General features: G+C 42.9%; 2 protein-coding genes across 2 annotated transcripts; both read right to left on the bottom strand.

Annotated features, from left to right (window-relative positions):
- Positions 1-8,568: 8,568 nt before the first annotated feature.
- LOC139546764 (zinc finger protein 436-like) lies at positions 8,569-16,291 on the bottom strand. The gene is made up of 4 exons (XM_071355522.1): positions 15,629-16,291; positions 14,505-14,605; positions 14,192-14,369; positions 8,569-9,811 (listed from the first exon to the last, which is right to left on the bottom strand). Exons 1-4 carry the CDS (start codon positions 15,960-15,962, stop codon positions 8,742-8,744), a joined length of 1,683 nt encoding a protein of 560 aa, XP_071211623.1. The 5' UTR covers positions 15,963-16,291; the 3' UTR covers positions 8,569-8,741.
- Positions 16,292-23,164: 6,873 nt separating this feature from the next.
- Positions 23,165-26,326, bottom strand: LOC139542049 (zinc finger protein 436-like). The gene is made up of 2 exons (XM_071347045.1): positions 26,086-26,326; positions 23,165-23,871 (listed from the first exon to the last, which is right to left on the bottom strand). Exons 1-2 carry the CDS (start codon positions 26,324-26,326, stop codon positions 23,165-23,167), a joined length of 948 nt encoding a protein of 315 aa, XP_071203146.1.
- Between the last annotated feature and the right edge of the window lie 388 nt (positions 26,327-26,714).

Raw genomic sequence — 26,714 nt, 5'->3', positions numbered from 1 at the left:
TTCGTAACATAAGTGGGGGCTCATCCGGGATCTTTCATTGCTGACACCCATACCACTTGTGCAGATTGTTTTAGTGGTCTAGTTCAGTGTTGAACGTTATAGCTAAAGTAGAATTAGTGTTTGCTATTTGTTGGCTCTGTGTAGTATTTAAAAATGGCTACATTTGATTTGAAGTCCTTTTTGGATAACCCTTCGTGGGAGGTTTTTGATAGGTGTCGTAGAGTTGATTTAATGACCTTGGCTGACCATTATTCGGTATCGATTCCGCCGGGTTTAGTTAAAGCGGAGGTTAAACAACTAGTGTTAAATGTTTTGTTGGAAGAGCAGGTGCTTGTATTACCGCTGCCTGAGCCTACTACCCCTGTAGGGGATGTTGCTGCTCCTCTAAGCCCAGTGGTGTCTGAGGGCGAGGCTAAAGCACCTGCCACATTGCCCCGTTTTGATCCACTCTCCCCACTTTCAACCGGTGATGCCAGGAGGGATGTCCGTTCCGTACAGTTCCAACTGGAGGCGGAAGAGAGAGCCCAAATTAGGCGAGAGACTCTCCAGTTGGAGATGTGTAAACTTGAGGCAGAACGAGAACAGCGGCAGTGTAAAATTGAGGCAGAAAAAGAGGAAAGGCGAGAGACTCTCCAGTTGGAGATGTGTAAAATTGAGGCAGAAAAAGAACGAGAACAGCGGCAGATGGAGTTACAAATGCGCCAGATGGAACTGGAGGCAGAGACAGCGAGGCTAGCCTTAAGGCCTGCAGCGACTGTTAGTGAGGAGTCCTCACCAGCTGTAGCTTCCAACACTTTTGACATTAGTAGGCAGATTGCCTTAGTACCTGTGTTCAGAGAGTCAGAGGTTGACTCCTATTTTTGTGTATTTGAACGTATAGCCGTAGCCTTGAAATGGCCTGAAGAGGTATGGTGCCTATTACTTCAGTGTAAATTAACTGGTAAAGCCCAAGAGGTTTTGTCAGCGCTACCTCTTGAAGACAGTTTAAATTATGAAGTGGTCAAAGCTACTGTTCTTCGCGCCTATGAGCTTGTGCCTGAGGCATACCGACAGAGATTTAGGTCTCATAAGAAGTCTTCTAGTAAGACTTATGTGGAATTTGCTAGAGAGAAGGGAAATCTGTTTGATAAATGGCATGCTGCTAGCAAGGTAACTGATTTTAACTCTCTCCGGGAGTTAATTTTGTTGGAAGAGTTTAAAAATTGCTTACCTGAACGCATTGTAGTGTACCTAAACGAACAGAAAGTATCCTCCCTGTCAGAAGCGTCTGTGTTGGCAGACGAGTTTGTGTTGACGCACAAGAGTGTGTTTTCGGCTCATACTGAGAGTAGAGTTACAGAATTGCCTACTTATAGCCCTAGTCGGCCAGCAGTATATCAAGCACGCCAGAAAAATGAGCGTCCCTGTTTCTATTGTCATAAGGTGCGACATATGATTAATGATTGCTTCCTGCTAAAACGTAAACAAGGGATGCCTCTTCGTGCCAAGCCACCAACAGGTGTTGGTCTAATTCGTACGGTTGTGAGGTCTGAAACGAAACAGGTGCCTAAGGGTAAACGTATTTTGAAAGACCCAGTTCCCGACCGTAGTTATGAACCGTTCATTTTCGAGGGTTTTGTGTCCCTAGCGAATGACGAAGCGTCTCAGCGTCCGGTTAAAATCCTTAGAGATACTGGTGCGGCGCAGTCGTTTATATTGTCTGATGTGTTGCCCTTATCCGACGATACATACTGTGGTTCCAGTGTGTTAGTTCAGGGTATTGAAATGGGTTTTGTCCCAGTGCCATTGCACTTTGTGAAAGTACACTGAGTTAATCAGTGGAATATTCAGAGTGGGGGTACGTCCTAGGTTGCCAGTAAAAGGTGTGACCTTTATAATGGGTAACGATATTGCCGGAGGAAAGGTAGTACCCGTATTGGAGGTAATGGATAAAAGTGACCACTCTCTCTCCAATGAGCTGGCACAGAGTTATCCACATGTGTTCCCTGCTTGTGCTGTCACTCGTGCTCAGGCACGACAAGAGGGTGACGTGATAGATTTGTCGAACACTGTTCTGTTCAAAGAGGATGATCAAGAGGATGGGTTGTGCGCTACCTCTGGGAAGCTGATCACCTCTGACAAACAGCCCAGGAAAGAAGCGAAGAATGTTGAACTTATTGCTGATGCAATACAGTTACCAGTCACTCGTGAGCAGCTGGTTGCAAACCAAAAGGTTGACACCAAGCTTGCTAAATGTTTTTCTAGTGTTGTCTCATTGGAAGAGGTAAAGAAGAAGAACGTGGCTTACTTCATTGAGGGTAATCTCCTCATGCGTAAATGGACGTCCCATGATGACGCAGGCGGAGATTGGAATGCTGTTTACCAAATAGTGATTCCTACAGCCTTTCGACAAAATGTGTTATCCCTTGCTCATGATCACCCATGGTCTGGTCATTTAGGAATCACAAAAACATATGATCGGATCCTTCGCCATTTCTTTTGGCCAGGTTTAAAACAAGATGTGGCTCAGTACTGTCGTACCTGCCACACATGTCAGACAACAGGAAAACCAAATCAGGTTATTCCTCCCGCTCCTCTTTGTCCAATACCTGTCATAGGTGAACCATTCGAACATGTGGTGGTTGATTGTGTTGGACCGTTACCGAAGACAAAATCGGGTAACCAGTTTCTGTTGACAATTATGTGTTGGCAGATGCTTTGTCTCGTGTGTGAGAAATATGATGTTAGTATGTTTGTAAATACTTTTCGCAATCCCCCTAGGGTTGCTCTTTTAAGGGTGGGAGTGTTACGGATACAAGTGTTCTGTGTGTATCCTGTGTGTATTTCTTTTCTCTCCTTCTCCCTTACTCACAGGTGACCATCATCATTCCCCAATCAGTCATCAATCAGTCGCTAATCAGAAGACACCTGCTCCTTTTCCCTTACCCAATCACAGTCCCTTTCCCTTGGTTTAAAACCCCTGTCAGTTGTTTTCTCCCCAGCTCAATCTCTGTGTAACATGCTGTCTGTCTGTAGATCGCTTGTATGGTTTGCAGCTACATATCACTTGGTCCCCATCTGTGAGTATTGTTTTTGGTTATGGTGTTGAGTGTTTGTTTGCTGGTGGGAAAAGGGGGTAACCAGACAAGTTGCCCTTGGGCTACACTACCCGTAGGTAAACTTTGTTATAAAAACACTAGTTAGAACTGGGCGGACCACCCCCTGTATTTTTGGTTAGTTAGCTATTTGTGACGTAGGCTAGTCTAGCTTAGGGGTGTTTTTGGATTATTCTTTCATTCCTTGGGTCCCGCTCAGCCCCTTTTCCTGCTCCCCCCATTTACCGTGTGTTTAGTATTTATAAATAAACATTTAGTGTTTGACGGTAATTAAGTTGTCTGTGTTCTTTGTTCTCACTGTTACGTTGTCACTATAATAATTTGCATGAGTTGTGTTACGGGTCCCACTACCATCCCCCCTAGACTGTCGGGCCAAAGGGATTCGTAACAACAGGTAACGAGTTCAAACAGGTGCAGTTAATACAGGTAATGAGTGGAGAACAGGAGGGCTTCTTAAAGAAAAACTAACAGGTCTGTCAGAGCCGGAATTCTTACTGGTTGGTAGGTGATCAAATACTTATGTCATGCAATAAAATGCAAATTAATTACTTAAAAATCATACAATGTGATTTTCTGGATTTTTGTTTTAGATTCCGTCTCTCACAGTTGAAGTGTACCTATGATAAAAATTACAGACCTCTACATGCTTTGTAAGTAGGAAAACCTGCAAAATCGGCAGTGTATCAAATACTTGTTCTCCCCACTGTATATATACACAGTTGAAGTCGGAAGTTTACATACACCTTAGCCAAATACATTTAAACTCAGTTTTTCACAATTCCTGACAGTTAATCCTAGTAAAAATTCCTTGTCTTAGGTCTGTTAGGATCACCACTTTATTTTAAGAATGTGAAATGTCAGAATAATAGTAGAGAGAATTATATATTTCAGCTTTTATTTCTTCATCACATTCCCAGTGTGTCAGAAGTTTACATTACAGTCAATTAGTATTTGGTAGCATTGCCTTTAAATTGTTTCACTTGGGTCAAACATTTCGGGTAGCCTTCCACAAGCTTCCCACAATAAGTTGGGTGAAGTTTGGCCCATTCCTCCTGACTGAGCTGGTGTAACTGAGTCAGGTTTGTAGGCCTCCTTGCTCACACACGCTTTTTCAGTTCTGCCCACACATTTTCTATAGGATTGAGGTCAGGGCTTTGTGATGGCCACTCCAATACCTTGACTTTGCTGTCCTTTTTTGCCACAACTTTGGAAGTATGCTTGGGGTCATTGTCCATTTGGAAGACCCATTTGTGATCAAGATTTAACTTCCTGACCGATGTCTTGAGATGTTGCTTCAATATATCCACATAATTTTCCTACCTCATGATGTCATCTATTTTGTGAAGTTTTTTTATTTTATTTTTTTATTTATCCGTTATTTTACCAGGTAAGTTGACTGAGAACACGTTCTCATTTGCAGCAACGACCTGGGGAATAGTTACAGGGGAGAGGAGGGGGATGAATGAGCCAATTGTAAACTGGGGATTATTAGGTGACCGTGATGGTTGAGGGCCAGATTGGGAATTTAGCCAGGACACCGGGGTTAACACCCCTACTCTTACGACAAGTGCCATGGGATCTTTAATGACCCCAGAGAGTCAGGACACCCGTTTAACGTCCCATCCGAAAGACGGCACCCTACACAGAGCAGTGTACCCAATCACTGCCCTGGGGCATTGGGATCTTTGTTTAGACCAGAGGAAAGAGTGCCTCCTACTGGCCCTCCAACACCACTTCCAGCAGCATCTGGTCTCCCATCCAGGGACTGACCAGGACCAACCCTGCTTAGCTTCAGAAGCAAGCCAGCAGTGGTATGCAGGGTGGTATGCTGCTGGCATACCACCCTGAAGTACACCAGTCCCTCCTGCAGAAAAGCACCACCACAACATGATGCTGCCACCCCCGTGCTTCACGGTTGGGATGGTGTTCTTCGGCTTGCAGGCCTCCCCCTTTTTCCTCCAAACATGACGTTGGTCATTATGGCCAAACATTTCTATTTTTGTTTCATCAGACCAGAGGACATTTCTCCAAAAAGTACGATATTTGTCCCAATGAGCAGTTGCAAACCGTAGTCTGGCTTTTTTATGGCGGTTTTGGGGCAGTGGCTTCTTCCTTGCTGAGCGGCCTTTCAGGTTACGTCGATATAGGACTCATTTTACTGTGGATATAGATACTTTCGTACCCGTTTCCTCCAGCATCTTCACAAGGTCCTTTGCTGTTGTTCTGGGATTGATTTGCACTTTTCGCACCAAAGTACGTTCATCTCTAGGAGACAGAACGCGTCTCCTTCCTGAGCAGTATGACGGCTGCGTGGTCCCATGGTGTTTATACTTGCGTACTATTGTTTGTACAGATGAACGTGGTACCTTCAGGCATTTGGAAATTGCTCGCAAGGATGAACCAGACTTGTGGAGGTCTACAATTTTTTTTCTTTTAATTTTCCCATGATGTCAAGCAAAGAGGCACAGAGTTTGAAGGTAGGCCTTGAAATACATCCACACCTCCAATTGACTTAGGCTAATTGACATAATTTATCAGAAGCTGCTAAAGCCATGACATCATTTTCTGGAATTTTCCAAGCTGTTTAAAGGCACAGTCAACTTAGTGTTTGTAAACTTCTGACCCACTGGAATTGTGATACAGTGAATGATAAGTGAAATAATCTGTCTGTAAACAATTGTTGGAAAAATTACTTTGTAACGGCTTTCGTCGGTGGAAGAAGGAGAGGACCAAAGCGCAGCGTGATTAGTGTTCATCTTAATTTAATGAATATCAAAAACTGAACACTACAAATTACAAAACAACAAACGTGAAAACCGAAACAGTTCTATCTGGTGCAGACAAACAAAGACTGAAGACAACCACCCACAAAACCCAACAGAAAACAGGCTACCTAAATATGGTTCCCAATCAGGGACAACGATTGACAGCAGGGTAGCTCAAGACTGAGGGGTAGCTCAAGACTGAAGGGTAGCTCAGGACTGAGGGGTAGCTCCGGACTGAAGGGCAGCTCCGGACTGAGGGACAGCTCCGGACTGGCGGGCGGCTCCTGACTGGCGGGCGGCTCTGGCGGCTCCTGACTGGCGGGCGGCTCTGGCGGCTCCTGACTGGCGGGCGGCTCTGGCGGCTCCTGACTGGCGGGCGGCTCTGGCGGCTCCTGACTGGCGGGCGGCTCAGATGGCGCTGGACAGACGGCCGGCTCAGGCGGCGCTGGACAGACGGGCAGCTCAGGCGGCGCTGGACAGACGGGCAGCTCAGGCGGCGCTGGACAGACGGGCAGCTCAGGCGGCGCTGGACAGACGGGCAGCTCTGGCCTGCTGAGGCGCACAGTAGGCCTGGTGCGTGGTGCCGGAACTGGTGGTACCGGGCTGGGGACACGCACCTCTGGGCGAGTGCGGGGAGCAGGAACAGGGCATACTGGACTCTGGAGACGCACAGGAAGCCTGGTACGTGGTGTTGGCACTGGTGGTACTGGGCTGGTGCGAGGGGCTGCCACAGGAGAGCTGGTACGTGGGGCTACCACAGGAGAGCTGGTGCGCTGAGCTGGCACAGGACGTGCAGGGCTAGGGAGGCGCACAGGAGGCCTGGTGCCGGAACTGGTGGTACCGGACTGGAAACACGCACTTCTGGGCGAGTGCAGGGAGCAGGAACAAAACACCCCGGGTTGTGAAGGTACTCTGGAGACCTGGTGTGTGTAGCCGGCATCAATCAATGTTCCGGAACTTTAACACATGTTTCAGGATGAGTACTAGGAACTGACACATGTGGCATCAGACAGCTAACACGCTCCTCAGGGCGAATACTGTGCATACTACGCCAAACCAACAGCTCTCTCTCTTCACTCTCCTCCAATTTTATCAACAACTCCTCGAATGTCTCATAATCTCCCCTCCATTCACTCTCCTCCAATCTGTCCAATAACTCCTCAACATTCTCAGACTCACACCTCAACTTCGCCGACTGCTCTGATTCCATCCTCGGCTCCTTATGGTAAGCACGGGAAGTTGGCGCAGGTCTCCTACCTGAAATCGCCACACTCCCCGTGTATCCCCCCCCCCCAAGACATTTTTGGGGCTGCCTCTCGTCTTCCAGCCGTGCTGCCGAGCTCCTCGTAATGCCGCCTCTCGGCTTTTGCTGCCTCCAGCTCTGCCTTGGGGCGGCGATATTCACCCGGCTGTGCCCATGGTCCCTTGCCGTCTAATATTTCCTCCCATGTCCAGGAGTCCTGAGATTTAGGTCGCTGCTTCTCCTGCTGCTGCTGCCGCCTGTTACCACGCTGCTTGGTCCTTGGTCCAAAAGACATTTGTGGAGTGGTTGAAAAACAAGTTTTAATGACTCCAACCTAAGTGTATGTAAACTTACAACTTCAACTGTGTATATATATATACTACAGCAAGATAATGACCCGGGACATAACTCCAGGCTATGGGGTTCATCCTACAGCAAGATAATGGCCCAAAACATACCACCTGGCTATGGGGTTCATCCTACAGCAAGATAATGGCCCAAAACATACCTCCAGGCTATGGGGTTCATCCTACAGCAAGATAATGGCCCAAAACATACCTCCAGGCTATGTCAGAACTACCTTAGAAGAAAAGTCTTCAAATCATGGAATGGCCAGCACAGTCTCCATCCTTAAACCCCCATGGTGCAGGTTTGGGATGAACTGAGCAGAAGGTTGAAAGCAAAGAAACCCATGTAACACGTGGGAATTTCTGTAACAGTGTTGGGAAGAACATTCCAAACAATAATTCGATTTCCATTGTAGAAAGAATGCCACGAGTTTGTTCGGCTGTTATGTCTGCAAAAAGGTGGCTACTTTGAGGAGTCAACATTTTTTTGATTACATTTTGATAAATAAAACAACTCCACCATTTTTTTTTTTTGTCTCCAATTGTTTATTTGTTTCGATGCTTTAATTTCAGAGTACATTAAGACATTCAACTGTATGAATTTCAATACAAACTGGAAAAACTGAGGTGTTCTAAAAGTTTTGAATGGTAGTGTACATTATACATAGGCTGGTAAGGCTAATGTTAGCAGGCTAGTTGGCTAGAAACCTTGCAAGTTGATTTGTAACAATAAATTCAGAAAGTATTTGCTTGTTAGTTTGATGAAAATGTAATTGAAACCAGTTGTCATGAGTGAAAATTATTGTTTAACTTGAAGTTATACATGTAAATTAATTTCTGTTGGAGTTTACATTATAGTACCACTACTTAATTATCCCCAACATCATTCTGAGATAACAGTATATATGTGCATTTACCCATGATGCAGACAATTACATTGATGGAATCTCCATTCTATGTTCAATAGTAAAGCTGACCTTCCCCCAAGGACTGAGTTGGGAAACCCTGCTCTAACTGGATATTTTTGTCTCTCAAATTGAGATCAAAGTACGATATACAAAATATGATATACTTTGTCCATTTACATGGAAATTCATTTTGTGAAGTCAGCAAACAAATCCACAAACACAATCCACTTTAATACATGCAGTAGGGAAAACACTGGAAAGTCAAGACACATGTATTGGACCTGCACCTGTACCATTTCTCACTGTCAAGACACATGTATTGGACCTGCACCTGTACCATTTATCACTGTTCAGAGGCCTATATTTGTCCTATGTCCTAATGTTCAGCAGCCTACTTCTTTATCTCCTCTGTGTTTTATCTCATGTTTTCTCATGTTACCCAACTCTGTAAAACTCTTTTCACATTGGGAGCAGTGGTAAGACTTCTCTCCTGTATGTATTCGCTCATGCGTTTTCAGGTTACACAAGTGGGTAAAACTCTTTCCACACTGGGAGCAGTGGTAAGGCTTCTCCCCTGTGTGTATTCTCTCGTGTGTTTTTAGGTTACTTAAGTGGGTAAAACTCTTTCCACAATGGGAGCAGTGGTACGGCTTTTCTCCTGTATGCATTCTCTCGTGTATTTTCAGGGTCCCTAATGTTGTAAAACTCTTTCCACACTGGGAGCAGTGGTACGGCTTTTCCCCTGTATGCATTCTCTCATGTATTTTCAGGCTCCCCAACATTGTAAAACTCTTTCCACACTGGGAACAGTGGTGAGGCTTCTCCCCTGTATGTATTCTCTCATGTCGTTTCAGGTCCCTTAACTGGTTAAAACCTGTTCCAAACTTGGAGCAGTGGTAAGACTTCTCTCCTGTGTGTATTCTCTCATGTTGGTTCAGGTGGGCTTTCTGGTTAAAACTCTTTCCACACTGGGAGCAGTGGTAAGGCTTCTCCCCTGTGTGTATTCTCGCATGTTGTTTCAGGTATCCTTTCTGGTTAAAACTCTTTCCACACTGGGAGCAGTGGTACAGCTTTTCTCCTGTATGTATTCTCTCATGTATTGTCAGGCTCCCAAATGTTGTAAAACTCTTTCCACACTGGGAGCAGTGGTAACGCTTCTCCCCTGTGTGTATACGCTCATGTGTTTTCAGGTTACATAACTGAGTAAAACGCTTTCCACACTGGGAGCAGTGGTAAGGCTTCTCCCCTGTGTGTATTCTCTCATGTTGTTTCAGGTCCCTTAACCGGTTACAACCCGTTCCACACTGGGAGCAGTGGTAAGGCTTTACCTGTGTGTGTATTCTCTCATGTGTTTTCAGGTCCCCTATCTGGTTAAAACCCTTTCCACAATGGGAGCACTGGTGTCGTCTTGCTGGTTTGGACGTCTCTGGTTCCTCTGAGTCTGGTCTTTCTCCTGCCAAAGACAGAGTGTTTATTTAAATAGAGACCTGAATGAAACCTCCACATGATAAAACGGCCTTGCTACGAGGGTAAATCCTAATCAGATCCCTCAATAATCTGAGGCCAGTTTTAATCTTGGTGTGATTTTAAAACAAATTATGTTGTAGAGCTTCCTGGTAATTACTGATATGTTTACATTACTTATTATATTCATTCTGTTTTACAAGTCAGAACACAAAAAACTAAACAGTTCTATGACACTGAAGACATGGCTGGATTCCTATCGAGCAGGTGGTTCAATATATATATATATATATTTTTTTTACTTATTTACTATATATATATTGAACCACCTGTATATATATATATTCCATAGCTGTATGATACAGAACGTGACCTACACACTTCTTTAAACCTAAAATAAGTAAAGAAGTAAAATTTCTGTGGAAGTCCAAAACTTGTTTTTACGTCGAAGACACAAAGCACATCAAAAACATCTCCGCATTGTCGAAAGGGTTCGACACATGCTGTTTAAATGGCCCAATTTATTTAGATGTTCACAAATTTTCTACATTTTGACAAGTCGCTGATGTTCTGACATTTCGGGTAGAGTAGAAAAATCTGGTGAAATATATTGGGGAGATGTTCCTAAAACTATATAGCCATTTTAAAAAAATATTAAAAGGCTTGTTCATTCACATGTCATGAATTCACTATGACATATGTTCCTAAAACTGATAGCAACTATACTGAACAAAAATATAAACGCAAAATGTAAAGTGTTGGTCCCATGTTTCATGAGCTGAAATAAAAGATTGCAGAATTTTGTGCACAACGTTGTTTACGTCCCTGTTAGTGAACGTTTATCCTTTGCCAAAATAATCCATCCACCTGACAGGTGTGGCATATCAAGAATCTGATTAAACAGCATTATCATTACACAGGTGCACTTTGTGCTTGGGACAATAAAAGCCACACTAAAATGTGCAGTTTTGTCACACAAGACAATGCCACAGATGTCTCAGAGGGAGCGTGCAACTGGCATGCTGACTGCAGGAATGTCCACTGGAGCTGGTGCCAGGGAATGTAATGTACAGTACCAGTCAAAAGTTTGGACTCACCTACTCATTCAAGGGTTTTTCTTAATTTTTACTATTTTCTACCTTGTAGAATAATAGTGAAGACATCAAAATTATTAAAAAACACATGGAATCATATAGTAACCAAAAGAAGTGTTAAACAAATCTAAATATTTTAGATTCTTCACAGTAGCCACCCTTTGCTGTGATGACAGCTTTGCACACTCTTGGCATTCTCTCAACCAGCTTCACCTGGAATGCTTTTCCAACAGTCTTGAAGGAGTTCCCACATATGCTGAGCACTTGTTGGCTGCTTTTCCTTCACTCTGCGGTCCAACTCCATCCCAAACCATCTCAATTTGGTTGAGGTCGGGGGATTGTGGAGGCCAGGTCATCTAATGCAGCACTCTCCTTGGTCAAATAGCCCTTACACTACCTGGAGGTGTGTTTTGGGTCATTGTCCTGTTGAAAAACAAATGATAGTCCCACTAAGCCCAAACCAGATGGGATTGCGTATCGCTGCAGAATACTGTGGTAGCCAACCTGGCTAAGTGTGCCTTGAATTCTAAATAAAATCACTGACAGTGTCACCAGCAAAGCACCCACACACCATCAAATCTCCTCCTCCATGCTTCACGGCGGGAACCACACATGCAGAGATCTTCCGTTCACCTACTCTGCGTCTCACAAAGATATGGCACTTGGAACCAAAAATCTCAAATTTGGACTCATCAGACCGAAAGACAGATTTCCACAAGTCTAATCTCCATTGATCGTGTTGCTTGGCTAAAGCAAGTCTCTTCTTATTATTGGTGTCCTTTAGTAGTGGTTTCTTTGCAGCAATTCGACCATGAAGGCCTGATTCACACAGACTCCTCTGAACAGTTGATGTTGAGATGTGTCTCTTAATTGAACTCTGTGAAGCATTTATTTGGGCTGCAATTTCTGATGCTGGTAACTCTAATGAACTTATCCTCTGCAGTAGAAGTAACTCTGGGTCTTCCATTCCTGTGGTGGTCCTCATGAGAGCCCGTTTCATTAAAGCACTTGATGGTTTTTGCGACTGCACTTGAAGAAACTTTCAAAGTTCTTGACATTTTCCTGATTGACTGACCTTTATGTCTTAAAGGACAGTTGTTTCTCTTTGCTTATTTGAGCTGTTCTTGCCATAATATGGACTTGGTCTATTACCAACTAGGGCTATCATATGTATACCACCCCTAACTCGTCACAACACAACTGATTGGCTCCAACGCATTAAGAAGGAAATAAAATCCACAAATTAACTTAACAAGGCACAGATGTTAATCGAAATGCATTCCAGGTGATTACCACATGAAGCTGGTTGAGAGAATGCCTATAGTGTGCAAAGTTGTCATCAAGGAAAAGGGTGGCTACTTTGAAGAATCTCAAATATAAAGTATATTTTGATTTGGTTAACAATTTTTGGTTACTACATGATGTGTTATTTCATAGTTGATGTCTTCACTATTATTCTACACAGTAGAACATAGTAAAAAATAAAGCAAAACCCTGGAATGAGTAGGTGTCCCCACACTTTTGACTGGTACTGTAAATTCCTCTACCATAAGCTGCCTCCAACGTCGTTTTAGAGAATTTGGCAGTATGTCCAACCGACCTCACAAACGCAGACCACGAATAACCAAAACTTCCACAGCCATCCGGACACTGGATAAAACTGAGTAGAACGTCTCTCTGTAATAAAGCCCTTTTGTGGGGAAAAACTCCTTCGGAATTGCCTGGCTTCCCAGTGGGTGGGCCTATGCCCTCCCAGTCATGTCAAGTCCATAGATCAGGGCCTAATTCATTTATTTACAGTGACTGATTTCCTTATATGAACTGTAAATCGTTGAATGTTGCATTTATATTTTGTTCAGTCTACATAAAACTAAAACTGATAGTAACTACATATAGTAAGTCTATATATACAGCCATATTATAAAGTATGAAAAGGCTTGTTCATTCACATGTCATGAATTCACTATGACATCATATTTGTAATTGTTTCACCTCTTCCACACTTACTTCACAGACTCAAAATTACAACGCTTGTCTTTCATAATTTGGTTAGATATACTTGGATGTGTACTATCAGCGTTTGTTGCTGGCATGTCATGTCTAAATTTGCTAATCTTGCCAATGAAAAAATAGTTCAAGTAGTTGGCAATATCAGTGGGTTTTGTGATGAATCTGATTCAATGAATGATGCAGCTGCTTTTTACTATCATTCTTTGTCATTTATCTTTGTTTCATAGTGTAGTTCATTCTTCTTTTAATTCAGTTTAGTCACATGATTTCTCAATTTGCAACACGTTTGCCAATCAGTTGTACAGCCAGACCTATTTGCCATCTCTTTTGCCTCCTCCCTCTTCATCATACCATTTTAAAATTATCATCAATCCAGGTGGATTTAACAGTCTTTAGTCATTTTCTTAACAGGTTCATGCTTATTAGTAACTGGGATAAGCAATTTCATAAATGTGTCAAGGGCAGCGTCTGGTTGCTCGTCATTACACACCACGGAACAACAAATATTATTTACATCAACAACATAGGAATCACTACAAAAAATTGTATGACCTCTTATACACAATATTAGGCCCAGCCTTTGGAACTTTGGTTTTCCTAGACATGGCTACTATATTGTGATCACTACATCTGATGAATCTGGATACTGCTTTCAAACAAATTTCTGCAGCATTAGTAAAGATATGATCAATACATGTTGACGATTTCATTCCTCTACTGTTTGTAACTACCCTGGTAGGTTGATTGATAACCTGAACCAGGTTGCAGGCACTGGTTACAGTTCGAAGCTTTTGCTTGAGTGGGCAGCCTGATCACAGCTTTCCTCCAGTATTAGTTAATTAATTAAAACAGGCCAAATTGAAGTGTCTGGAGTTTAATTTGCCTGTTCTACAGTCTTGTAAAGATAGGGGGGGTTGACTGGGACAGGCAATGTAACATCCATAATGTTTTTAGGAAAGGTTTTTGTAAAACACGCACCTTACATCAGATCATCTTGAAGCTTTCTCTCTAAAGCTAACGTTCATCAAGGTTTAATATGGTCTATTGGTTTCTCTCTTTTCATTGGCAGAATCCTTTTTCAGTGTTATGATATTCATAACATCCATATCCACCAGTCTATCTTCCTGTCAACTAACAGAACTCTGCTGGTTGTCCTGGTAACAGATACCAGTCTATCTTCCTGTCAACTAACAGAACTCTGCTGGTTGTCCTGGTAACAGATACCAGATCTATTTTATTTGTTCAAACTAAACTACAGCACTTACTTTGATGAGTCAAATCTGATCCTTTCTTCTCTCCTCCTCCTCTCACAGTTCCACTCAGCCCTGTTGTTTTCCTGCAGTCCACCAGCAGCACAGACAACCTCTTCAAACCCAGCAGTAAGGCGCTACCGGGAGAGGCACGGCACGGGGACTCCGGGAGGGAGGAAGGGCTAGCGTTGTCCTGGTAACCATAAAGAGGGGACACAGACACATATCATTATGGATGCTGATGTCACTGTTGTCATAAAGTGCTTTACAGAAACCCAGCCCAGACCCTGATAGAGCAAGCTGTATGCTAGACCAGACCGAGCTGTACCATCTGGTGTTCTGTTCTGGAGAGACTCTTCTCTGACTCGTCAGCATCAGGATGTTGTTGAGGCTCCCCAGAGGATCCACCATAGTCATGTCTCTCTCCTGCTTGAATGACAACATCAAACAGACAGTCAACTTATAACCGTCTATTACAATCATAGGGTCTTACAAGAGACCAAAAAAAATGGCCACTTTCATCATGATTTTTAAATATATTGTTTGTGATGCAAATGTGAAAGGGTGACTTTCACGTATACCTGAGTAATTTTCTATTAAAGGTATCTTTACTTATATTCAAGTATGACAATTGGGTACTTTTTCCACCACTGTGATTCATTGGGTCTTACAATAGGCATGAATGTGTCTAAAAAGGGCCTATAAAATATTATTTGTGATGCAAATGTTAAAGGGTCGTTCTACTAAATGGGTGCCTTTTGTGTCCCTTTGATATTTTAAGTAGAAATTATGCAACAATATTGAATTTGAAAAGACTGTTATATTAGATGAGGGGAACTTTAATATAGACCACATGGAGAATTCAATACATCTAATTTATAAGTCCCCAAAATAAATGTACCAATGGCAGATTGAACCTTTAAGAATGTATACAGTAGGAAACGGGTGGGTATAATTTGTGGAACGTTCCAACACGAATCTTCATAAATAACAAGGATGCTCACAAACAACGCATACAAAGTAGATCAATTCACCAAGCTAACTAGCTGCCAAATAGGCATCAACTCATCTCAATGGTTGTCCATAGGCTACCAGAGTGAGGACAGACATTTTTCGGAATAAACGTGGTGAGTGAAAAAGTAATTACATAGCTCACTCCCTACCCGGTATGTCATTCTACTGTTATACGACTGTATGCGTTGTTTGTTGGCAACCTTGATATTTACGAAGTTTTTGGAACGGATTCCTGTTGGAACGTTCCTCAAATCATACCCACCCTTATGAAATAGCCCACTCCCTACCCGGTATCCTATTTCTGCCACTATACAACTGTGTATGCGTTGTTTGTTGGCATCCTTGCTCGAAACATATTCAAGTATAGAACTTCAGTAGAATGCCCCCACAGTTCAACAACTGCATAGTTTGTGCCCCTGCTTTTAAGTCAGTACTCACTGGTGATAATCTGATATTCTGTCTCCTCCTCTTTCACTCCAAAAACGTCTTCCATCTTCACCTTTATTGAGATAGCCTCCTCTTCCTCCTTTTTCATTCTGAAAGGTTCTTTCTCTTCTTCTTTCACTATAACAGCCTCTTCTTCTTTCACTATAAAAGCCTCTTCTTCTTTCACTATAACAGCCTCCTCTTCCATTCTGAAAGGTTCTTTCTCTCCTTTCACTGTAATACCCTCCTCTTCTTCTTCCACGACAATGTTCAGCGCCAGAGCTTCTTTCTCCGTACAGCAGACCTCCTCTTCTTTAGCAGGGGATGAGTAGTTTAGTGAACTCATGGTCAGGGATGTTAGCTAGCGAGTTAGCATTAGCGACTAGCCTAGTGCTAGGCTCAGCATCAATCTTTAACAAGTTTGCAAATTGAACAAGCAAATTAGGTTAAAGTTAACCAGTTAATACGTCTACAGAATTGTGTTTACAACATTGAGATTAGATAATTTACATTAACGTGGTCTAAAGCGTCAATCTTTCAGTTTTATGTTGGCTAGCAAGCTACCGAGATGGATGAAAGAGTAGCCGTGTTGTTGTTCCTGAAGAAGCGTCCGGTCCAGTAAATTATACGTCACGCAAGAAGCATCACCTGAAATACGCACATCCGCCATCTGCTGACTGGAGTGGGTAACGCAGTTTGGAAACAATAGTTACTACACTTTTTGTATTGGAAAGAACGTCATAATAATTGAACAATAAGCTGATGTTTTTTCTCTTACGTCTTACAAATAATACTTTCCTGTACACAGACGTAGATGCTGAATATGAATATCAAATAAAATAAAATGTATTTATATAGACCTTCGTACACCAGCTGATATCTCAAAGTGCTGTACAGAAACCCAGCCTAAAACCCCAAACAGCAAGCAATGCAGGTGTAGAAGCACGGATGATGAATAAATACTTCCATGAATAGGTAAGGTGTTAAAACACATTTGCTCTGTTCATTTTTCACATTCGTTTTTATCTAGATGTGACCGTACTACTCCCTTAAAGCCACGCTCTATAAGATACAAATCATCCTGTAAACAACAGAGCAAATACGGTGAAGCATTGTGGTGGCAGCATCATGCTGTGGGGTTGTTTTTCAGTGGCAGGGACTGGGAGACTAGTCAGGATTGAATGGAAAGATGAACAGAGCAGATGTATTCTTATTTTGAATCCCAGCCGCCGTAGGAGGCCTTTCGCCTTTTAGTAGGCCGTCATTGTGAATAAGAATTTGTTCTTAACTGACTTGCCTAGTTAAATAAAGGATAAATAATAAATAAAATAAATAAAATACAGAGAGATCATTGATGAAAACCTGCTCCAGAGCACTCAGGACCTCAGACTGGGACAAAGGTTCAGCTTCCAACAGAACAACAACCCTAAGCACACAGACAAGACAACGCAGAAGTGGCTTCGGGACAAGTCTCTGAATGTCCTTGAGTGGCCCAGCCAGAGCCTGGACTTGAACCCGATCGAACGTCTCTGGAGAGACCTGAAAATAGCTGTGCAGCGACGCTCCCCATCCAACCTGACAGAGCTTGAGAGGATCTGCAGAGAAGAATGTGAGAAAAATACAGGTGTACCCAAGAATACTCGAGCCTGTAATTGCTGCCAAAGGTGCTTCAACAAAGTACTGAGTAAAGGGTCTGAATACTAATGTAAATGTTATATTTCAGTTTTTAATTATAAAATATATTTGCAAAAATTTCTAAAACCCTGTCTTTGCTTTATCATTATGGGGTGTTGTGTGTAGATTGATGAGGAAAACATCCCAATTTAATCAATTTTAGAATAAGGCTGTAACATAACAAAATGTGGAAAAAGTCAAGAGGTCTGAATACCTCCCGAATGTAAGTGATTGTGGTGGTGTATGTAGACCAGAATATCAGGAACAGGCTGGATGTGAGAAGGAGGATGGCATCTCACTGCCATTCTGCATTCAGGAAGTAAACTGAAAATGCCAATTCTCTTCTATGGTTTTCAATGAGGAAAATGTGGAATTTGGTTTACTTTCTGAATTGACTGGAATTGAAATGGAATTGACTCCAACCCTGGTTTTACTACAAAGCTGTCAACGTCATCATTTAGTCAATCGATGTTATAATGCATAACGCTCACAGATGTGCTTGTTCTCAATCAGAGTACATTTTCTAATTGAATAACAGAATAGAAGAAAAACATTGTATTATACACCTGAATAACTTTCGACATGGACAATCTGGTTGATTCTCTGCTCAACAACACTGACTGTGAATCAACCTGGTTGATTCTCTGGTTGATTCTCTGCTCAACAACACTGACTGTGAATCAATCTGGTTGATTCTCTGCTCAACAACACTGACTGTGAATCAATCTGGTTGATTCTCTGCTCAACAACACTGACTGTGAATCAATCTGGTTGATTCTCTGCTCAACAACACTGACTGTGAATCAACCTGGTTGATTCTCTGCTCAACAACACTGACTGTGAATCAACCTGGTTGATTCTCTGCTCAACAACACTGACTGTGAATCAACCTGGTTGATTCTCTGCTCAACAACACTGACTGTGAATCAATCTGGTTGATTCTCTGCTCAACAACACTGACTGTGAATCAATCTGGTTGATTCTCTGCTCAACAACACTGACTGTGAATCAACCTGGTTGATTCTCTGCTCAACAACACTGACTGTGAATCAACCTGGTTGATTCTCTGCTCAACAACACTGACTGTGAATCAACCTGGTTGATTCTCTGCTCAACAACACTGACTGTGAATCAATCTGGTTGATTCTCTGCTCAACAACACTGACTGTGAATCAATCTGGTTGATTCTCTGCTCAACAACACTGACGGTGTCAAACTTTGATGTGTGTCCAGGCTGTCACTTCTGTCATCAGCTACTAACACCAGTGCTGCACCTTTGTCCTTGAGAGACTGGATGACTGCTTCCTGCTCCCTCTTCCATAGTGACAACACTGATGGCTCAACATGGGTTTCTGAGAGACTGGATGACGGCTTCCTGCTCCCTCTTCCATAGTGACAACACTGATGGCTCAACATGGGTTTCTGAGAGACTGGATGACGTCTTCCTGCTCCCTCTTCCATAGTGACAACACTGATGGCTCAACATGGGTTTCTGAGAGACTGGATGACGGCTTCCTGCTCCCTCTTCCATAGTGACAACACTGATGGCTCAACATGGGTTTCTGAGAGACTGGATGACGGCTGCCTGCTCCCTCTTCCATAGTGACAACACTGATGGTTAAACATGGGTTTCTGAGAGACTGGATGACGGCTGCCTGCTCCCTCTTCCATAGTGAGAACAGTGATGGCTCAACATGGGTTTCTGAGAGACTGGATGATGGCTGCCTGCTCCCTCTTTCATAGTGATAACACTATTTTCATTCCCACAGCCTTGATCACCGTCCCTGGAGTGTCTTCGCTGCACATCAGACAAGTTCTGAAGAGTTCCAGAAGCTGTGATTGAAACACGATGTACTTCATCTCCTTGTTAGGAGCAGAGTTTCAGACTCTCTGAAATAATATTATTAGTGGCAATACATCAACAGCACAAAGTTAATATGTTACTATGTCCAGTAATGGCACCACCACCCATCAGCCCATTCTCTTCTTTATGTCAAAGCTGCAGTGTATTGTTGTTATAGAAGTTTATGATTAATAATCCTATTTATTTAAAGCCCCACTAAGATGTCACCATACTATTCCTTTAAAGCCCCTCTGTCAGATATAAATCATCAGAGTGGGAAACCAACTGACATGGAAACAATGGAGCAAATGTATCACTATCAGAGGGGTGTATTATGACATCATATAGAACTACTCAGACATTCCAAATCAGGCTTAATCCATATCATGAAGGTGGATATTTATTTAATTTTTTATTTCACCTTTATTTTACCAGGTAGGCAAGTTGAGAACAAGTTGTCATTTACAACTGCGACCTGGCCAAGATAAAGCAAAGCAGTTCGACACATATAACAACACAGAGTTACACATGGAGTAAAACAAACATACAGTCAATAATACAGTAGAAAAATAAGTCTATATTCAATGTGAGCAAATGAGGTGAGATAAGGGAGGTAAAGGCAATAAATAGGCCATGGTGGCGAAGTAAATACAATATAGCAATTAAAACACTGGAATGGTAGATTTGACAGTAGATGAGTGTGCAAAGGAGAAATACTGGGGTGCAAAGGAGCACAATAAATAAATAAATACAGTAGGGGAAGTGGTAGTGGTTTGGGCTATTTATAGATGGGCTATGTACAGGTGCAGTGATCTGTGAGCTGCTCTGACAGCTGGTGCTTTAAAGCTAGTGAGGGAGATAAGTGTTTCCAGTTTCAGAGATTTTTGTAGTTCTTTCCAGTCATTGGCAGCAGAGAACTGGAAGGAGAGGCGGCCAAAGGAGGAATTGGCTTAGTGAGATATACCTGCTGGAACGCGTGCTACGGGTGGGTGCAGCTATGGTGACCAGCGAGCTGAGATAAGGGGGGACTTTACCTAGCAGGGTCTTGTAGATGACCTGGAGCCAGTGGGTTTGGCGACGAGTATGAAGCGAGGACCACCCAACGAGAGTGTACAGGTCGCAGTGGTGGGTAGTATATGGGGCTTTGGTGACAAAACGGATGGCACTCTGATAGACTGCATCCAATTTATTGAGTAGGGTATTGGAGGCTATTTTGTAAATGACATCGCCAAAGTCGAGGATCGGTAAGATGGTCAGTTTTACAAGGGTATGTTTGGCAGCATGAGTGAAGGATGCTTTGTTGCGAAATAGGAAGCCAATTCTAGATTTAACTTTGGATTGGAGATGTTTTATGTGAGTCTGGAAGGAGAGTTTACAGTCTAACCAGACACCTGGGTATTTGTAGTTTTCCACATATTCTAAGTCAGAACCGTCCAGAGTAGTGATGCTGAACGGGCGAGCAGGTGCAGGCAGCGATCGGTTGAAGAGCATGCATTTAGTTTTACTTGTATTTAAGAGCAGTTGGAGACCACGGAAGGAGAGTTGTACGGCATTGAAACTAATGTATCACTATCAGAGGGGTGTATTATGACATCAGATAGAACTACTCAGACATTCCAAATATCACTTGATTATCAGAGGGGTGTATTATGACATCATATAGAACTACTCAGACATTCCAAATATCACTTGATTATCAGAGAGTGTATTATGACATCAGATAGAACTACTCAGACATTCCAAATCAGGCTTCATCCATATCATGAAGGTGGATATTGATCCAACCATTTCAAAAGTAATGACCGGGCTGACGGAAACAGGATCTGCACTTTTATAAATGCCAACAGACAAGTTGTTGGTCTTTTTGTGTCAGTAAAAAATGTCTAAGCGAGAAATGGCTGTGGAAACGGCTTTATAAGCAAACGTTTCTATAATAACTGTTGTGTCTCTTATTACTTATTTATATCATAAGAAAGACTCCGCATAAAAGGAATGGAACTGCAGCTTCACATTTACTAAAACGAGTTAGTACCAGATTAACATAGAACAACACTGCACATGACCAAGGCTGCTCCGTTCTTAAAGGGGACATCAGTAATTAACAGAACATTCCTTCTCTTATTCAATCAGACTTTAACCAAACCACAACTGAAACATGTCCCAGAACTTGTTGTAGTTATTTTGCATCTTTTAATTTGAACTTGAACAGTTAGTTTTTGTTTGTGTTTGTTTATAAGTCCAGTCTGTCTGGTGGACGGTGCCTTCGTTCTGGGTAGCACCTTGGATTGAAAAGTGAAATTTGTAAGGCTTCTTTCTCCCTGTGTATACGCTCATGAGCTTTCTGCTTCCCTAACTCCGTAAAACTCCTTCCACACTGAACGCAATGGTATGGCTTCTCCCCGTGTGTATTTCGCTCATGATATTTCATGTTTCCTAACATGTTAAAACTCTTTCCACAATGGGAGCAGTGGTACATCCCTGTTAGTGAACATTTATCCTTTGCCAAGATAATCCATCCACCTGACAGGTGTGGCATATCAAGAAGCTGATTGAACAGCTTGATTATTACACAGGTGCACCTTGTGCTGGGGATAATAAAAGGCCACTCGAAAATGTGCAGTTTTGTCACACAACACAGATGTCTCATGCAGGAATGTCAATTGGAGCGGTTGCCAGGGGATTTTATGTAGAGCACCAGTCAAAAGTTTGGACACACCTACTCATTCAAGGGTTTTTCTTTATTTTGACTATTTTCTACATTGTAGAATAATAGTGAAGACATCAAAACTATGAAATAACACATGGAATCATGTAACCAAAAAAAGTGTTCAACAAATCAAAAAATATTTTAGATTCTTCAAAATTGCCAACCTTTGCCTTGATGACAGCTTTGCACACTCTTGGCATTCTCTCAACCAGCTTCACCTGGAATGCTTTTCCAACAGTCTTGTAGGAGTTCCAACACATGCTGATAACTTGTTGGCCACTTTTCCTAACCTCTGCGGTCCAATTCATCCCAAACCATCTCAATTGGATTGAGGTCAGGTGATTGTGGAGGCCAGGTCATCTGATGCAGCACTCCATCACTCTCCTTCTTGGTCAAATAGCCCGTACACAGCCTGGAGGTGTGTTGGGTCAATGTCCTGTTGAAAAACAAATGATAGTCCCACTAAGCCCAAAACAGATGCTATATCGCTGCAGAATGCTGTGGTAGCCATGCTGGTTAAGTGTGCCATTAACTCAAAATAAAATCACTGACAGTGTCAACAGCAAAGCACCCGCACACCTCCTCCTCCATGCTTCACAGTGGGAACCACACATGCGGAGATCATCCGTTCACCTACTCTGCATCTCACAAAGACATGTCGGTTGGAATTAAAAATCTCAAATTTGGACTAATTAGACCAAAGGACAGATGTCCACCAGTCTAATGTCCATTGCTCGTGTTTCTTTGCCCAAGCACGTTTCTTATTCTTAGTGGTGACCCTTTAGTGATTTCTTTGCAGCAATTCGACCATGAAGGCCTGATTCACGCAGTCTCCTCTGAACAGTTGATTTTGAGATGTGTCTCTTACTTGAACTCTGTGAAGCATTTATTTGGGCTGCAATTTCTGAGTCTGGTAATTCTAATGAACTTATCCTCTGCAGCAGAAGTAACTCTGGGTCTTCCTTTCCTGTGGCGGTCCTCATGAGAGCCAGTTTCATCATAGCGCTTGATGGTTTTTGCGACTGTACTTGTAAAAACGTTCAAAGTTCTTGACAATGAAACGGATTGACTGACTTCATGTCTTAAAGTAATGATGGACTGTCGTTTCTCTTTGCTTATTTGAGCTGTTCTTGCCATAATATTGACTTAACCTTTTAACAAATAGGGCTATCTTCTGTATACCACCCCTACCGTGTCACATCACAACCGATTGGCTCAAACGCATTAAGAACGAAAGAAGGACTACTGTCCCACAATGTATTGGGCATTCTCCTGTCCTATGTCCTACTGTTCAGAGGCCTACATCTTTCGTATGTCCTACTGTTCAACAGCCTACATCCTTACCTTCTGTGTGGTTCATCTCATGTCTTCTCAGGTTACCTAACTCCTTAAAACTCTTTTCACACTGGGAGCAATGGTAAGGCTTCTCCCCTGTGTGTATTCTCTCATGTGTTTTCAGGTTACATAACTGGGTAAAACTTTTTCCACACTGGGAGCAGTGGTAAGGCTTCTCCCCTGTGTGTATTCGCTCATGTCTTTTCAAGCCACTTAAGTGGTTACAACTCTTTCCACACTGGTAGCAGTGGTACGGCTTTTCTCCTGTATGTATTGTCTCATGAATCTTCAGGCTCCCTAACCTTGTAAAACTCTTTGCACACTGTGAGCAGTGGTATGGCTTCACAGCTGGGTGTATTCTCTCATGTTGGATCAGGTGTCCTTTCTGGTTAAAACTCCCTGTGTGTATTCTCTCATGTTTTTTCAGGTATCCTCTCTGGTTATAGCTCTTTCCACACTGGGAGCAGTGGTAAGGCTTCTCCCCTGTGTGTATTCTCTCGTGTCTTTTCAAGCCACTTAAGTGGTTACAATTCTTTCCACACTGGGCGCAGTGGTACGGCTTTTCTCCTGTATGTATTCTCTCATGTTGTTTCAGGTCCCGTAACTGTTTAAAACCCTTTCCACAGTGGGAGCAGTGGTGTCCTCTTGCTGGTTTGGACGTCTCTGGCTCTGGTTCCTCGGAGTCTTGTCTTTCTCCTGTCAAAGACAAACAGAGTGTTTATTTAAATAGAGACCTGAATGAAACCTCCACATGATAAAACGGCCTTGCTACGAGGGTAAATCCTAATCAGATCCCTCAATAATCTGAGGCCAGTTTTAATCTTTGTGTGATTTTAAAACAAATGTTGTAGAGCTTCCTGGTAATTACTGATATGTTTACATTACTTATTTTATTCATTCTGTTTTTACAAGTCAGAACACAAAAATTAAACAGTTCTAGGACACTCAAGACACAGACATCGCTGGATTCCTATCGAGTAGGTGGTTCTTAATATATAACTTTCATAGCTGTATGATACAGAATCCAACCTACACACTTCCTTAAACCAAAAATAAGTAAAGTAATTTTAAGTGGAAGTCTAAAACTTGTTTTTACGTCGAAGACACAAAGCACATCAGTAACATCTCCCCGTTGTTGAAAGGGTTCGAAACGCTATTGAAAAGGCTATTTATTTAGACGTTCACAAATGTTCAACATTTTGACTAAACGCTGATGTCGTGAACTTTTTGGGTAAAGTAAAAAATAGGGTGAAATGTTTTGGGTAATGTTCCTAAAACTGATAGTAACTATATATAAACAAGGCTAAAAAAGAAACGTCCTCTCACTGTCAACTGCGTTTATTTTCAGCAAACTTAACATATGTTCATACACATATTTACACAAGATTCAACAACAGACATAAACTGAACAAGTTTCACAGACATGTGACTAACAGAAATGGAATAATGTGTCCCTGAACAAAGGGGGGTTCAAAATGAAAAGTAACAGTCAGTATCTGGTGTGGCCATCAGCTGCATTAAGTACTGCAGTGCATCTCCTCATGGGCTGCACCAGATTTGCCAGTTCTAGTTGTGAGATGTTACCCCACTCTTCCACCAAGGCACCTTCAAGTTCGGACATTTCTGGGGGGAATGGCCCAAGCCCTCACCCTCCGATCCAACAGGTCCCAGACATGCTCAATGGGATTGAGATCCGGGCTCTTTGCTGGCCATGGCAGAACATGGCATTCCTGTCTTGCAGGAAATCATGCACAGAATGAGCAGTATGGCTGGTGGCATTGTCATGCTGGAGGGTCATGTCAGGATGAGCCTGCAGGAAGGGTACCACATAAGGGAGGAGGACGTCTTCCCTGTAACGCACAGCGTTGAGATTGCCTGCAATGACAACAAGCTCAGTCCGATGATGCTGTGACACCGCCCCAGACCATGACGGACCCTCCACCTCCAAATCGATCCTGATCCAGAGTATAGGCCTCAGTGTAACGCTCATTTATCCTTTGACGATAAACGCGAATCCGACCATCACCCCTGGTGATACAAAACCACAACTCGTCAGTGAAGAGCACTTTTTGCCAGTCCAGTCTGGTCCAGCTGGGTCTGTCTGGTGATGACCTGCCTTAACACAGGCCTACAAGCCCTGAGTCCACTCTCTCTTTGTCCGCAATAGGCTGTCTGAGCACTGATGGAGGGGTTGTGCGTTCCTGATGAAACTCGGGCAGTTTAATTTTTTTTACATTTTACCCCCTTTTTCTCCCCAATTATGGTATCCAATTGTTAGTAGTTACTATCTTGTCTCATCGCTACAACTCCCGTACGGGCTCGGGAGAGACGAAGGTCGAAAGCCATGCGTCCTCCGAAACACAACCCAACCAAGCCGCACTGCTTCTTAACACAGCGTGCATCCAACCCGGAAGCCAGCCAACCAATGTGTCGGAGGAAACACCGTGCACCTGGCGACCTTGGTTAGCGTGCACTGCGCCCGGCCCGCCACAGGAGTCGTTGGTGCGCGATGAGACAAGGATATCCCTACCGGCCAAACCCTTCCTAACCCGGACGACGCTAGGCCAATTGTGCGTCGCCCCACGGACCTCCCGGTCGAACCCAGAGACTCTGGTGGCGCAGCTAGCACTGCGGCTCTAGACCACTGCGCCACCCGGGAGGCCCCATTCCTTTGATATTTTATGTAGAAATTATGCACCAGAATTGGATTGTAAAATCCTGTTATACAAGATGAAGTGCGCTTTAATATAGACCACATGGAGAATAAAATAAATAAAATAAAATAAAATATATGTACCAATGGCAGTACTGAACAACATATTCAAGTGTAGAACTTCAGTAGAATCCCCCTTTAAAACCCCACAGTTCAACAACTGCTGTTTGTGCCCCTGTTTTTAAGACAGTACTCACTGATGGTAATCGGATATTCTGACTCCTCCTCCTCCCTTTTCACTTCCAAAACGTCTTCCTCCTCTTTTATTGAGATAGCCTCCTCTTCCTCTTTTACTCCAAAAGGTTCTTCCTCTTCTTTCACTACATTCTCCTCCTTCAATGTAACGGCCTCTTCCTCATTTTTGATTCTGAAAGGTTCTTCCTCGTCTTTCACTACATTCTCCTCCTTCAATGTTACGGCATCTTCCTCCTTTTTCATTCTGAAAGCTTCTTCCTCTCCTTTCACCAGAACTTATTTTCTCCGTCTAGTTTAGTGAGTTTATGCTCTGGGAGATTAGCCTGGTGCAGTATGAAGTTAACACATTCGCTAATTTAAGAAGCAAATTACGTTAAAATGAACTAGTAGATACGTAAACAGAATTGTGTTCTAAACACCAAGATTAATATACACAAGATTAGTCTAAAGAGCTTAAATGCTCCGGTTTTATGTTCGCTAGCAAACCATCGCGTTGGTTGAATCAGAGGCCTTTTGTCTCTGTTGAAGAAGCCTCCCGCCCCGTCCATTACATTATACGTCACGCAAGAAGCATCACATGAAATACTCACATCGCCATCTGCTGACTGGAGTGGGTAACACGGATTGGAAC

Source organism: Salvelinus alpinus, chromosome 2 (genome assembly GCF_045679555.1).
Source record: "Salvelinus alpinus chromosome 2, SLU_Salpinus.1, whole genome shotgun sequence".
Taxonomy (NCBI): domain Eukaryota; kingdom Metazoa; phylum Chordata; class Actinopteri; order Salmoniformes; family Salmonidae; genus Salvelinus; species Salvelinus alpinus.
The sequence above is the reverse complement of the archived record's forward strand: the minus strand, read 5'-3'. Positions and strand labels throughout refer to the sequence as shown.

Coding starts and splice junctions, on each gene's coding strand:
- LOC139542049 (XM_071347045.1), bottom strand. CDS start 26,326: ATGAAAAAGGAGGAAGATGCCGTAACATTGAAGGAGGAGAATGTAGTG. Junction 23,872..26,085: donor AGAATATCCGATTACCATCA/GTGAGTACTGTC, acceptor TGTCTTTGACAG/GAGAAAGACAAGACTCCGAG.
- LOC139546764 (XM_071355522.1), bottom strand. CDS start 15,962: ATGAGTTCACTAAACTACTCATCCCCTGCTAAAGAAGAGGAGGTCTGC. Junction 14,370..14,504: donor CCAGAACAGAACACCAGATG/GTACAGCTCGGT, acceptor TATGGTTACCAG/GACAACGCTAGCCCTTCCTC. Junction 9,812..14,191: donor ATCAGATTTGACTCATCAAA/GTAAGTGCTGTA, acceptor TGTCTTTGGCAG/GAGAAAGACCAGACTCAGAG.